Below are 14,041 nucleotides of genomic sequence, written 5' to 3' on the forward strand. Positions count from 1 at the left end.
CTATTAAAGGTTATTTGCCAGCCTTTCAGCCTTTTTGCATTTGCCAGACCAATCGTTCTTTAAATCACCTGTAGTGATGTGGCTTATTAAAGGTTTCAAACAAGTTCCCTTTCAAACCGTTTGTGACGCTACAGTGGGACCTTATCAACTGATGTTTCTCAGATGTACTATATAGGAACCGATGACCTACTCGCAGCATCTTCTAACATTAAGGACGCTCTTCGTCACTGCAATCACCTCAGCTCGTCCCGTGATTGAACGCCGGGCTCTGCATGTACAACTGTCCCACACCACCTTTTTAGGTCAAGCCTACAGCACTTTAGCTGTCTGCAAGACTGTTGTATCTCATCTGTGGGCTTTTGGCACACCCATCATTGCCTTTTGTTATTTGTTGTGCCATTCAGAGATGCTGCCTTTTTATTGGTGTATTCGTTGTAATTGTACCTCCTTTGGGTGCTTGGTTCCCTCCCAGGCATTTTCACTAAGTACTTCTTTTTTTGTTGGTCATCCCAACCATTCACTATTCTTCCTGGCACAGGCGCGATGGCCCCTCCTCCCGTCTGTGGATCGCAGTTTCAGGGTTCCTTCTGGTTGTCCATCTGTTCCTTCTAAACAGCTGTGGACATTCGCTCCTTCCTTCCTGCTTGTTTCTTTTCTCTACTTTTAATTGCACTCTCCCTGGTTGCTGCTTTTCCAACCCCCCCCCCCCCCCCCTCCCACTGTCCACTTGTTTTTGGTGCGCCCTCAGATGCCCCCGTCCCTTCTGTGTGCTGTTGCTCCTTCTTATTGAACAACTCTTCCCTTCTCCCTCCCCGCTTGTGTTCTGCTCTCTCCATCCTCCTGTGACCCTGGACGGCACCTAATCCAATTTCATCAAGCTCAGGGAGAAATGTTTTATTATTTTTAGCCGCCCTCCACAGAGATTAGTTGTGCGAGTTTCTATTTCAATTAAGTTCAGAAGTGCATTACACTGTCTGGAGAATATTTAAAATAAACCACTGATATGGCATTTTTTGAGTGCCCAAACCCGACCATTACAAACACACCCACTTAACAATGAAAATGGCAGGCTTGAGTGCGCAGAAGCAAGCACGTCACTGTGGCATTCGTACTGAAAATTTACGCACTGGGCGGTCAGTCTAAAAGCAGGACAGCTTTGGTCCCCATTAGAGATGCTAGCTACATTGGAATTTCTCCTCCATGCCAAAGCGAGATCTTCGCTAAGGGACTTGTGAAAAAGCCAGACTTTAGGAAAATCAAACATATTTTGGCATCTGATGGGCTGCAGCTGCGACTGGGTCTGTGCAATCTGTGCATGCGAGGCGAGCATGTCAACGCTTCCCTCATCTATGAGATTCATCTCATTACGAATGCAGCAGAGAGGGCGAGGAGGCAGAGAGGAGTCTGCTTCTAAGCCAGGGCTGGAATTTATAGCATGCATAAATCTAGTTAAACCAGCTCCATATTTACCCTCAGCAAAAGACACACAATTGATGGACGGAATGCAGAACAAATCAAAACATTCACCCCCAGTCAAGAAATCTGGGTTAAATCTATCATTCTTTTGCTCACCATGCCACCCCAGTTTAGACCTGGCTATATGCAAATCAGTCTTGACCCTGTGCCTCATGGGAACAGTCCAGCCCGAACTGCCAAGCCAGGTCCTTCCTGGACCGGAAACAAGCATCCTAGGACCGGTTTCGGGGTTTCACCCCTCTTCAGCGAGGATAGCTTGATTCCAGTGGCACAGTGAGCACAGGACCCACGTCTGGGCATACCTGGCGCACTTAGGGCGAGAAAGCAAAAGACACACGATTGATGGACGGAATGCAGAACAAATTAAAACATTCACCCCCAGTCAAGAGATCTGGGTTAAATCCATCATTCTTTTGTTCACCATGCCACCCCAGTTTAGACCTGGATATATGCAAATCAGTCTTGACCCTGTGCCTCATGGGAATAGTCCAGCCCGAACTGCCAAGCCAGGTCCTCCCTGGACCGGAAACAAGCATCCTAGGACCGGTTTTGGGGTTTCACCCCTCTTCAGCGAGGATAGCTTGATTCCAGTGGCACAGTGAGTCCAGGACTCACGTCTGAGCATACCTGGCGCACTTAGGGCGAGAAAGCAAAAGACACACAATTGATGGACGGAATGCAGAACAAATCAAAACATTCACCCCCAGTCAAGAGAGCTGGGTTAAATCCATCATTCTTTAGCTCACCATGCCACCCCAGTTTAGACCTGGCTATATGCAAATCAGTCTTGACCCTGTGCCTCATGGGAACAGTCCAGCCGAACACCACCCCCTTTAGTACCGCTTTGTTCGCCATAAGTTGGCAGGGTATGCGCAGACGTTGAGTCCCTTGCTCACTTTGCCACTGGATTCAAGCAAGCCTGGCTGAAGGCGGCTGAAATGCCAGAAACCGGTCCTAGGAAGCTTGTTTCCGGTCCAGGGAAGGCATGGCTTGGCAGTTCGGGATGGACTGTTCCCATGAGGCACAGGGTCAGACTGATTTGCATATAGCCATGTCTGAACTGGGGTGGCAGAGTGGGCTAAAGAACAGTGATGGATCAAACCCAGATCTGTTGACTGGGTGTGAGTGTTTGATTGGTTCTGATGCTCCGTCCATCACCACCCCCTTTTGTACCATATTTACCCTCAGACTTATGTTTTGTGCAAGACAGAAAATAAAACAGGAGCAGTGTTTTTACCAGTCTATAGCTTGGCACAGATAGTGTGCCAAGGGCCCTAGTGCAAGCCAGGAAAACGGGTGTGCTAACTGATGCATTGGTATTAAAATACAGCAGTAATCTGGGTCTAGTGGGCCTCTCATGCGTGTGGGCCCTGGTGCCACTGCACCCTTGATGGATACATCCCGATAGTGTTTTAAACTGTAAACGAGAGAGCCGTTCCTGCAAGCTTCTCGCTGGCCTCTTTTCCCTCCACTACATCCGCCCCCTCCTCCGGTACTGCTCAATGCCTCCTGCTGTGAATCTGTTTCTGTGATAACTGAATGCATACTGTAGCTACCTCCTCTCAGTCATCACTCGGTCTCCTCTGTTGTTAGTCACCCAGACTGTTAATGGTCCTATGCACTATGTTGTTCCTATTCCCAACTTTCTTGTCAAGGTACCACTGCTGCTCACAGTACTACGGTAAACGGCAGATTCACACATTATTGTCTCAGCAGCATCCTGGCACATCAACGACAGGATGGCACAAGAGAGGCCACTGTAGGCATGCACACCTACACTTTCATTTCACTAGGCAGTTGTCTTACTTGCTGCTTGATGACGTCAGCGCACTGCTCTAGTGGAGACGGGAGGCAGATCTGGAATTACGAACTGCTTGCCATTAAAGTATTCACAAAAAGTACATTAAAAAACAGCAGGCATGCAATGAACACGTCTGTAGGTATCTGCAGCGAGGCACGATATTGTCATGCTGGCATGAACCATCAGGCTGGGTGAAGCAGCATCCATTACATGCACGCGCTTTCATTCAGTGCTATGACTACGCATGTATATGTATGTCTACGCTGTCCCGATGCAAGCCGGTAAGGACCAAAGTCCAAGGGAGGTTAGGGGGGCTTTATGTCAAAATACTGAGGGGAAAAAATATCGACCACTGGAATATCGTAGAGATAAGTATAGATTTACTCTTCTTAATGCCACTTTTCACAAACTTTACATATGGACACATGGTTGAGGGAAGTATATGTGGAGTTTCTTTCAGTAGATCAATGTATTCTTCCATTCACAATATTCTTCTAATCAATCATTTGGCCACAATATTAGGTTGCAAGGCTAAATACTTATAAAGTCCCAAAAGCGAGACTGATTGCATTGCAAATGCTTGTTTTCAAACTGGTGCTGAGGAATTGGGCTGTTTTTTTTTGCCAAAAATCATGACTCCTTCCTGTATTGTGTAATCATCACTCTCCAAGCATTATTTGCACTCACCCCTCGAAACAAGATGAGAGGTTCCATTAATTGGATCCCAAAAGCGCTTTAAGTTTTTCCATCGATCATGGTGCGGTCGACTAACGCTGTGGGTTCTCTGGGGTGAAGACAGGGAAGGCAGTGCAGAAATGAACTGTGTCAATGTGCCTGGTCCTCTGCATTAAGATTTGTCATGCACTGGCCAAAAAGCAGCTTCTGGAAGGTCTGAGGGCCCATTCTACTAGGGCCAAGGCTGCCACCTCGGTGTTGGCACGCAGAGTGTCTGTCCTGATATCTGTCAGGCCGTGACAAAGGCGGATTGTGCATATTCACAAAGCACTCCTGACTTGACAACGAGGTGAGAGGTCATTGCACATGTTGGTTCCTGCAAGACGTTTTGGTCCGATTCCACTGTGCAGACCCTCCGCCTTTGGTGGTGCTCTTTTGGTATCTATTCTATAGGAGAGGAATCTGTAGTTCGAAGTATCCATCGGAAGAACAAGTTACTTACCTTTGGTAATGCTCTTTCTGATGGATACTCTATGTAGGAAAGTGGCCCCTTTTTGGCCTCATCACCCTCACTTTTTGCCTGGTGTTTGATACAATTTTGACAGGTGTGCACTGGGTTCCTGCTATCCATGTCCCCAGTGCCAGACCTCTTTCCCTAAACTCTGCAATTGTTTCCCCAACTGCAAAACCTTTAGCACCATATGTAAGTCCCTAGTAAATGGTACTCATGGTACCCAGAGCATGGGATGCTAAAGAGGGTCCCTTAGGGCTGCAGCATGCATTGTGACACCCTAAGGGACCCCTCACCGAACCCATGCAGACTGTCATTGCTTAAGAAAAGCTGCAAGGGAATGGAGGGAATCTGGAGCAGAAATTACAACACTTACGACAAACTGAAGTATCTGGGAGTTCTGAATTCTTATCAGAAGGCGTGGCGTGAAGTGCGTGCTGTTTACCTCAACAAAGAAATCATCTGCTACTAGAACCCAGCTTAGGAGCTATTTCAGATAGTGGTATCCTTGTCGTGTACAGCTTGCATAGCTCCTTTGGTACCTCTATCCAAGGGCAGATGCAATGAAATAGTTGACTTTTTTTGGGGAAAGGTATCACACATCTACGCTTTTTTTTAATCCCCTCCAGATGAGGGGCCTCTTCCCATGGGCACAGAAAAAATAGGTATCGCTACCACCTTGGAGTTGTTTACTTGTCTGTCAAAGCTTTGAGCATCTGCTGTACTCTATTGAATCAGGATCTCCATCTGACCCCGCACCTCTGCGTATACTTGAACTTGGCATGAGGTGCTCTCTCCTATTTGGATGGATCTTCTTAGTGTCTATAACCCAAGCTTTGGTCCCCACTTCATGAAAACATGCTATTGTTCCAGTTTTTTTGTTTTTAAACCTATCCTTGATGCATCCACGTCAGGAAAACTTTCATCCCATTTCAGCCTTCTGGCATCTACCAAACTGCTGGAAAAACATATCAATTCCCGACTCTCGTCTCACTTAGAACTCAACAACCTTCTCCATGGCTAGCAAATCGGTTTTCATACAGGGGTCACTGAACATCTTAGAGTGACTACTGACACCTGGAGACGCAACAGCGCTGATTCGTCTGGATCTCATCACAGCATCTGATTCTGGGTTTCACTCCATCCAGCGATGTGAGGCATATCGTCCTTTACTGGTTCTGATCTTTTTTTATGAGATCGAACCTTCCAAGTGCCCTCTAGCGCCCTCTCCTCCTCAGCTCACAAGCCCTCAGAGATACTCCAAGAGTCCTACGCCCTTCAGTGTGTTTGTTCGACCTTTAGCCGACATTGTAGAGGCGTTCGACATTACTCTATTCTCTTACACGGATGACACCTAAATTATTATCTCTCCACTGTCTACAAAGGGGAACTGTGGCTCCAAAATGAGGCCTTACTTCACGGCAGTGGCCCATTGGATGAAAAATAAAAGTTTAAAGCTGATGGCAATCAATCTGAAGTTTTGGTTGTGGGAAATTAACCTCAACTTTAGGGTTCGTTGGCCTGGCCTGAGATCCTAGGTCCGGCCCTTACTTCTAAGTAGGTGGTCAAAGACCTAGGTTTCTACTTAGATAGTAGACACATGATGGACTTCCAGATTAACAAGGTGTCTACAAAGTGCCCAGGGCTTCTTAAATGCCTGCGAAAAATGTTAGAATTTCTGCCTGCTTCAGTTCAAAGAACAGTCACACATGCTCCAATAACATTGCGTCTGGCCTATTGGAATATTTTCTATCGGAAAGTTCTGAAGTCTCTACTAAACAGACCCCAAATTGTCCAGAATGCTGCTGCTAGACTTCTAAGCCATGTCCCCCAGCGTGTTTCAGTTTCCAACCATTTGCGTGAACTTCACAGGCTGATCATGGAGAGTCATGGACTTTGTCCTTTGTTTATGTCTTTGTGTGTCTCTTTATTTGTATGTTTACTTCATGGCCCCCTCCATGACAAATCGGGATACTTACATCTCACGGGGTTGATGATACTTACGCTTACGAATATGAAGTGTTTGACTACAGGGCTACCCCACAAACGGTAGTTTTCCACTTGGAGTCGATACCCCTCTCAAAACGGGGTAAGAATGAATGTATGAGCGAAATATATAGATGTGTGCACGAGCGCGAAAGGTGAGCATGCTATCACGCGATCATGTTACATGTACATGTGTATATATAAAAAACCACGGCGATTATTATTATCATTTTATAGTGTTTTATCACGAGAGAATTACACGGGTGTCAGACCAATATGCATAGACTTACACCTATGAATAAAAGGCGATAGGATGCGACGCATAGCCGCCACCAAACCGGGCAACACACAAATAGGAGCGTGTGAGAAACTCAGAGTGTTTTTTCACCCGCCACCCGGAAGTGTCTGTTGTTTTCACCATGAATGAGTTGAGACGCACGCCTGTAGACATGAACATTCCTGGATCTCCATATATAAATATATGTGGTGTCTCTCTCTTTTTTCTCTTTTGTCTCCTTGTTTCTCTACCTAGATGGAGTGACATACAAGACTAATTAGTCTACGACAATTGATAAGGAGCGTTAGTTGCCCTTATCTCGAATAGTGCAGGGAATTCTTCTGCCTAACCCAATCCAGGGGGCATTTTTTCCGCCCTGAAGAAAGTCCAGCACCCTTCATGGGGCCTAGCGGGACTGAAACATGTTGGCTATAGGGTCTTAGGACCATAATATCCCAATTGACCCTTAAACTTTATTTTATTATCGCCACTGACAGTTCCAAGAATAAAAGGGATACTGGGAACTGCTGTGGCTTTTAATCTTTATCCCCCTGGCCAAAAACATCTTCTTAAGAGCTCCCTGAGATATGGTCGAGCCCACCTCGACTTGTAGGCGTCGAGGTGTCCCGATGATGAAGCATGACACCACTAGGGTGTGTGAGGGAATATAAAACAAAAGGAGTTGCCTCCTTCCCCACTGAGTAGTGGTGTTTTGTTCCATCTTCATTTAGGGACCTCAACATCTGAAAACTCTAGGTCTGTTCAAATACAACTCGCAATCTCATTTTGAGTTGCTGGTGGGGAGTACTTCTGGTATAACAGTATAAAACCTGGGAGGGTGTACTCCTCCCTGTATTTCCTCTCAGCCCCCCTGTAAGTTTGGAACCCCTTCCTACTTACGTCAGTGCCTAACGAGTCATGGTAAAAGCATTGGGCCTCATTTATGCAAACTGACGCATTTCTGCGCGAAAACAGTGATGTCACAGTTTTCATTGCGCCCCCCTTGCAACATGATGGCTGCGCCATATTTACTGTATGACGCATCAAATCACAAGGAATGACAGATATGTCAGTATTACTGATGTATCTGTCAGCATAAAAGTGACGCACTGCTAGGGTGTATTTAAAAACAGACGCAACTCCAGCCATGTGTCCTTTCACAAGGGACAAGCCCCATGTGAAAGGGCCTGCGTGAGTCTTACACCTGCTGTGAGGTAGGCATAAGGATTTGACGCAGTGGCGTCCTAGAAGTGGCGCACTGAAACCTCATAGATTTCACTGTGCCACTTCTACAAGGCTTTTTGCGGGGTAACGCCCACTTTGTAAATAGGGCGCAACGTGGTACATTTTCTACGCTGCCGCAACCTCACAAATAGTGACGCAAAGTTGGCGCAAAAGTTTCGCTGGGGCTCATAAATAAGCCCCATTATGTTTTATGTATAAGGCAATGGCACACAAGGCTCCTAACCAAATAAACCGTTTTGTCACTCATGTCCCAAAGTGTTTTTCTTGTGCTCATACTGTTTGGGTTTCGCGGTCATCCCTTGGGTGAAATTGGTGCAGGAAATCCACACCTGTCAGTTCTTAGGTCCCTCACTATGGAATGCCCTTTGTCGGATCAGTACCACCACCTTCTTAGAGCTCTTCCGAAAGAAAGTGAAGACTTGGCTGTTTTTAGTCCTTGGTTGGTGCCCTCTCTGCCATCCTCGAGTACCCTGCTAACTTTTTGTTTCGGACTTTGATCAGAGCAAAGCACCTTTTGAGGACGACTTATCTGCCCCTCAATATGATGATGATTTATATGGACCGACAGGATACCAGCAGGCTGAGCACTTCCGCTGACACAGGGCTAGCCTCCCAACCAATCACCCGACCCCTCTGGCTCTCCCACAGAGGAATCTACCTTGGTTGCCATAATAATTAGATGAGCGGCTGAGGTTTTGGATCTCCAGTTACTTTCTACATCTGAATTTTCCGTGAAGCCGATCGCAGCTACATTCACTAAAAACACGCAATCACTTTCTTTAAACTATGACCTGTTCATAAAAGAACCACACAAGCAGGTGCCTCAAGAAGAGTGTGCCAGCTATATTAAAACTCGAATGCAATTCAAAGTTGAAAACAATTTTTACAAACTGAAAACACATTACCTGTTGAAAACTAATGAATGGCAGGATAGAGTTGTTTTAAATGATTCCCACGCCCCTGCAGCTGGCAGCAGCACAGATACAGGTCACATGCAGAGGGTGTGATTTCTCTACTGCTCAGCTAATGGTTCAACTCATCAGTTAGCCCCACCCTTCTACCAAGGATCAGGCACTGCCCTGGTTTGTGACATACAGAAGCTAGTCCTCCAATTGAGCAAAACAAGATCTTACAAGTAGTGCAGGACACTGAAAGTGGCTCAGTGCACCAGAGGCACCATTTACTCCTCCTGGGGTACCCTGTTTCAATCTGCCTTCTCGGGTGCACCTTACCACCTGGAGGCAGTTTATGGGCACATTTTGGCCTTTTTTGTGCTTCAAGGATGCCAGCACAAATTTGGTCTGAGATAGCTTAGCCCAGCGGGAGTGTAAAGTGTGGGTTCTGGGCAGAAGGGGTTATACTAGCTACAGTGATGACCACTACCTGAAGGCGTGGGGATGCGCTCGTTTCAAGGAGCGAAATGTTGTTTGTAACATATCCTCCAATTAAATAAAACAGATCAAAACACCATGCTTCATGCACAGAAGCATCAGCGAAAGAGCAAGCACGCAAAGCTCCCTGTAGGCTCCTCACCTATGGTCAATAATATCTAAAACGACAGGTTTGCATCGGTATGTGTGAATGTATCCAGATCTCTGCTATCACACAATGCATTTGTGCACAACAACCCGCACCCTACAGTACACCACCTTTGCATCGAGCTGTACTTTATAATATGCTCCCTACTGCACATGTCTAAGTAAGGCTCTCGATCTCCGTGTATGCATGGCTTGTGTGTACTTGTTTCATTGGTCTGTTTGTATAAATGACATAGCTCTCCATTGGTCCCTATGCATGGGCTGATCTATGCTGGGGTCTTGGTTTACAAGTGTGCATGCACTATTCCAAATCTAAACTAATGGCTTTGCCAAGTCTTGTTTATAATGCTAATCAACACACGCTTCTTCAATAGTCTATTGTTTTTCCATTGCGACTGTAGCTCATTCAGTTTCTTTTAAATTTGAACATTTCTCATTCCTATGCTGTTTTTGTAGGTTTGGTACATGCTTGTTTTCTTTGATGTTCGTTGAGATGGCTTTTCTGAATGAAGCGTTTATCACAGTTAGTACATTTATACGGCCTCTCGCCAGTGTGTGTTCTTATGTGTTCACCAAGATAGTCTTTTCGATTGAATCCTTTGTGACAGAAAGGACACACAAAAGGTTTTTCGCCGGAATGTATTCTGTGGTGCATGATCAGGTGGCTCCTGTGGAGGAAGGTCTTCTCACACTCGGTGCATGCGTACGGCCGCACTCGGTCACTTTTGTCGCCTTCGCTCCATGGGTTCATTTTCGGAGTTTGCAGGGCGTTTGGATGATCGTCAAGAAACTGTGGATATGGCAGACTGCTCTCGAATTCATCGGATCCTTCTCTGCCGGGGCTTCCGTGTGGGGAACTCAAAGGGGATGGATTGCTGAAACTACTTTTATATTGACCCGTTTTCTCTTCCCTGAGATCCTGAAAAGATTGTGACCACATATCAATGCTAGAGTTTGCTTCCTTGTTGGAGAGCTGGAGATCAGTTGTGTTCATTTCTCTTGACAAAACTTTATGTTTCGAAGCTCTTCCCGAACATTTTACAGAATCTTCAATATTTCTTTTCCTTTTTGTGCTTTCATCACCTGTTTCAAATGAAGAAAGTCTGTTGTTAGTATTCAGCAGATGAACTGGCAGAATTCAGTACAAGTATTGTTCTGCTTGAGCATAACAACTAAAATGAGTTCCTTGTAATAATACCGATCACTGTGGCCCCACTCAATGGTACACATTTTACCAACCTCCCCAATGGATGAAAGTCAGAGTGAGCCTGGGCAAGATTCTAACCAGTGCCCTGCTGCTTGTATAGTTTTCTGAATTAGATGCGGACCTGAAAAGATTGTATTGTTAGACTGAGGTCTGCGGCCATATGCTGCTGACCAGTCCTTGAAGGTATCCCATGATCATTTATGTGAGCAGTAGAAAGACATACATAACAAAGCACACTAACACACAACCTGCCAAAGACACTGACCAGGAGCAGCCTACTTTGTCTTTACTTCCCCTCTAAGACCCCATTTCCTCTCAGCAATTCTCTCCTCCCTCCCACAGCAACTCTCTCCACCCTCCCAGACCTTTAGTGATTGTCAACATTTACCCAATTGCAGAAGTTTTTTCCATCTTACCACTAAATCACAAATGAGCCCGGCTGGTGGTGCGCAGAAACCGACTGAATGTGCTAGACCCTGGCTCACGCCGTGCAGTGAATGACTGAATGTGCTGGACCCTGGCTCATGCCGTGCAGTGAATGACTGAATGTGCTAGACCCTGGCTCACGCCGTGCAGTGAATGACTGAATGTGCTAGACCCTGGCTCACGCCGTGCAGTGACTGACTGAATGTGCTAGACCCTGGCTCACGCCGTGCAGTGACTGACTGAATGTGCTAGACCCTGGCTCACGCCGTGCAGTGAATGACTGAATATGCTAGACCCTGGCTCACGCCGTGCAGTGACTGACTGAATGTGCTAGACCCTGGCTCACGCCGTGCAGTGACTGACTGAATGTGCTAGACCCTGGCTCACGCCGTGCAGTGAATGACTGAATGAGCTAGACCCTGGCTCACGCCGTGCAGTGAATGACTGACTGTGCTAGACCCTGGCTCACGCCGTGCAGTGACTGACTGAATGTGCTAGACCCTGGCTCACGCCGTGCAGTGAATGACTGAATGTGCTAGACCCTGGCTCACGCCGTGCAGTGACTGACTGAATGTGCTAGACCCTGGCTCACGCCGTGCAGTGACTGACTGAATGTGCTAGACCCTGGCTCTCACCGTTCAGTGAATGACTGAATGTGCTAGACCCTGGCTCACGCCGTGCAGTGAATGACTGAATGTGCTAGACCCTTGTTCACGTCGTGCAGTGAATGACTGTATGTGCTTGACCCTTGCTCACGCTGTGCAGTGAATGACTGAATGTTCTAGACCCTGGCTCATGCCGTGCAGTGAATGACTGAATGTGCTAGACCCTTGTTCACGTCGTGCAGTGAATGACTGTATGTGCTTGACCCTTGCTCACGCTGTGCAGTGACTGACTGGATGTGCTAGACCCTGGCTCACGCTGTGCAGTGAATGACTGAATGTGCTAGACCCTGGCTCACGCCGTGCAGTGACTGACTGAATGTGCTAGACCCTGGCTCACGCCGTGCAGTGACTGACTGAATGTGCTAGACCCTGGCTCATGCCGTGCAGTGACTGACTGAATGTGCTAGACCCTGGCTCACGCCGTGCAGTGAATGACTGAATGTGCTAGACCCTGGCTCACGCCGTGCAGTGAATGACTGAATGTGCTAGACCCTGGCTCACGCCGTGCAGTGAATGACTGAATGTGCTAGACCCTGGCTCATGCCGTGCAGTGACTGACTGAATGTGCTAGACCCTGGCTCACGCCGTGCAGTGAATGACTGAATGTGCTGGACCCTGGCTCATGCCGTGCAGTGACTGACTGAATGTGCTAGACCCTGGCTCACGCCGTGCAGTGAATGACTGAATGTGCTAGACCCTGGCTCACGCCGTGCAGTGACTGACTGACTGAGTGTGCTAGACCCTGGCTCACGCCGTGCAGTGAATGACTCAATGTGCTAGACCCTGGCTCACGTCGTGCAGTGACTGACTGAATGTGCTAGACCCTGGCTCACGCCGTGCAGTGACTGACTGAATGTGCTAGACCCTGGCTCACACCGTTCAGTGAATGACTGAATGTGCTAGACCCTGGCTCACGCCGTGCAGTGAATGACTGAATGTGCTAGACCATTGATCACGCCGTTCAGTGAATGACTGTATGTGCTAGACCCTGGCTCACGCCGTGCAGTGAATGACTGTATGTGCTTGACCCTTGCTCACGCTGTGCAGTGAATGACTGAATGTGCTAGACCCTGGCTCACGCCGTGCAGTGACTGACTGAATGTGCTAGACCCTGGCTCACGCCGTGCAGTGACTGACTGACTGTGCTAGACCCTGGCTCACGCCGTGCAGTAAATGACTGAATGTGCTAGACCCTGGCTCACGCCGTGCAGTGACTGACTAACTGTGCTAGACCCTGGCTCACGCCGTGCAGTGACTGACTGACTGTGCTAGACCCTGGCTCACGCCGTGCAGTAACTGACTGAATGTGCTAGACCCTGGCTCACGCCATGCAGTGAATGACTGAATGTGCTAGACCCTGGCTGACGCCGTGCAGTGACTGACTGAATGTGCTAGACCCTGGCTCACGCCGTGCAGTGACTGACTGAATGTGCTAGACCCTGGCTCACGCCGTGCAGTGACTGACTGAATGTGCTAGACCCTGGCTCATGCCGTGCAGTGACTGACTGAATGTGCTAGACCTTGGCTCACGCCGTGCAGTGAATGACTGAATGTGCTAGACCCTGGCTCACGCCGTGCAGTGAATGACTGAATGTGCTAGACCCTGGCTCACGCCGTGCAGTGACTTGACTGAATGTGCTAGACCCTGGCTCACGCCGTGCAGTGACTGACTGAATGTGCTAGACCCTGGCTCACGCCGTGCAGTGACTGACTGTATGTGCTAGACCCTGGCTCACGCCGTGCAGTGACTGACTGAATGTGCTAGACCCTGGCTCATGCCGTGCAGTGACTGACTGAATGTGCTAGACCCTGGCTCACGCCGTGCAGTGAATGACTGAATGTGCTAGACCCTGGCTCACGCCATGCAATGACTGACTGAATGTGCTAGACCCTGGCTCACGCCGTGCAGTGACTGGCTGAATGTGCTAGACCCTGGCTCACGCCGTGCAGTGACTTGACTGAATGTGCTAGACCCTGGCTCACGCCGTGCAGTGACTGACTGAATGTGCTAGACCTTGGCTCACGCCGTGCAGTGAATGACTGAATGTGCTAGACCCTGGCTCACGCCGTGCAGTGACTGACTGTATGTGCTAGACCCTGGCTCACGCCGTGCAGTGACTTGACTGAATGTGCTGGACCCTGGCTCACGCCGTGCAGTGAATGACTGAATGTGCTAGACCCTGGCTCACGCCGTGCAGTGACTTGACTGAATGTGCTGGACCCTGGCTCACGCC

General features: G+C 48.1%; 1 protein-coding gene across 1 annotated transcript in view; it reads right to left on the reverse strand.

Annotated features, from left to right (window-relative positions):
* Nucleotides 1–6,965: 6,965 nt before the first annotated feature.
* The window catches only part of LOC146813472 (uncharacterized), a 58,860-nt gene continuing 51,784 nt past the window's right edge, over nucleotides 6,966–14,041 (reverse strand). Inside the window, exon 7 of the mRNA XM_085620283.1 lies at nucleotides 6,966–10,592. Within this exon, the coding sequence (XP_085476409.1) occupies nucleotides 9,949–10,592 (644 nt within the window). The 3' untranslated portion in view covers nucleotides 6,966–9,948. The remainder of the gene's footprint in view (nucleotides 10,593–14,041) is intronic.

The sequence above is a fragment of the Triturus cristatus genome, chromosome 7 (genome assembly GCF_964204655.1).
Source record: "Triturus cristatus chromosome 7, aTriCri1.1, whole genome shotgun sequence".
Lineage (NCBI taxonomy): Eukaryota > Metazoa > Chordata > Amphibia > Caudata > Salamandridae > Triturus > Triturus cristatus.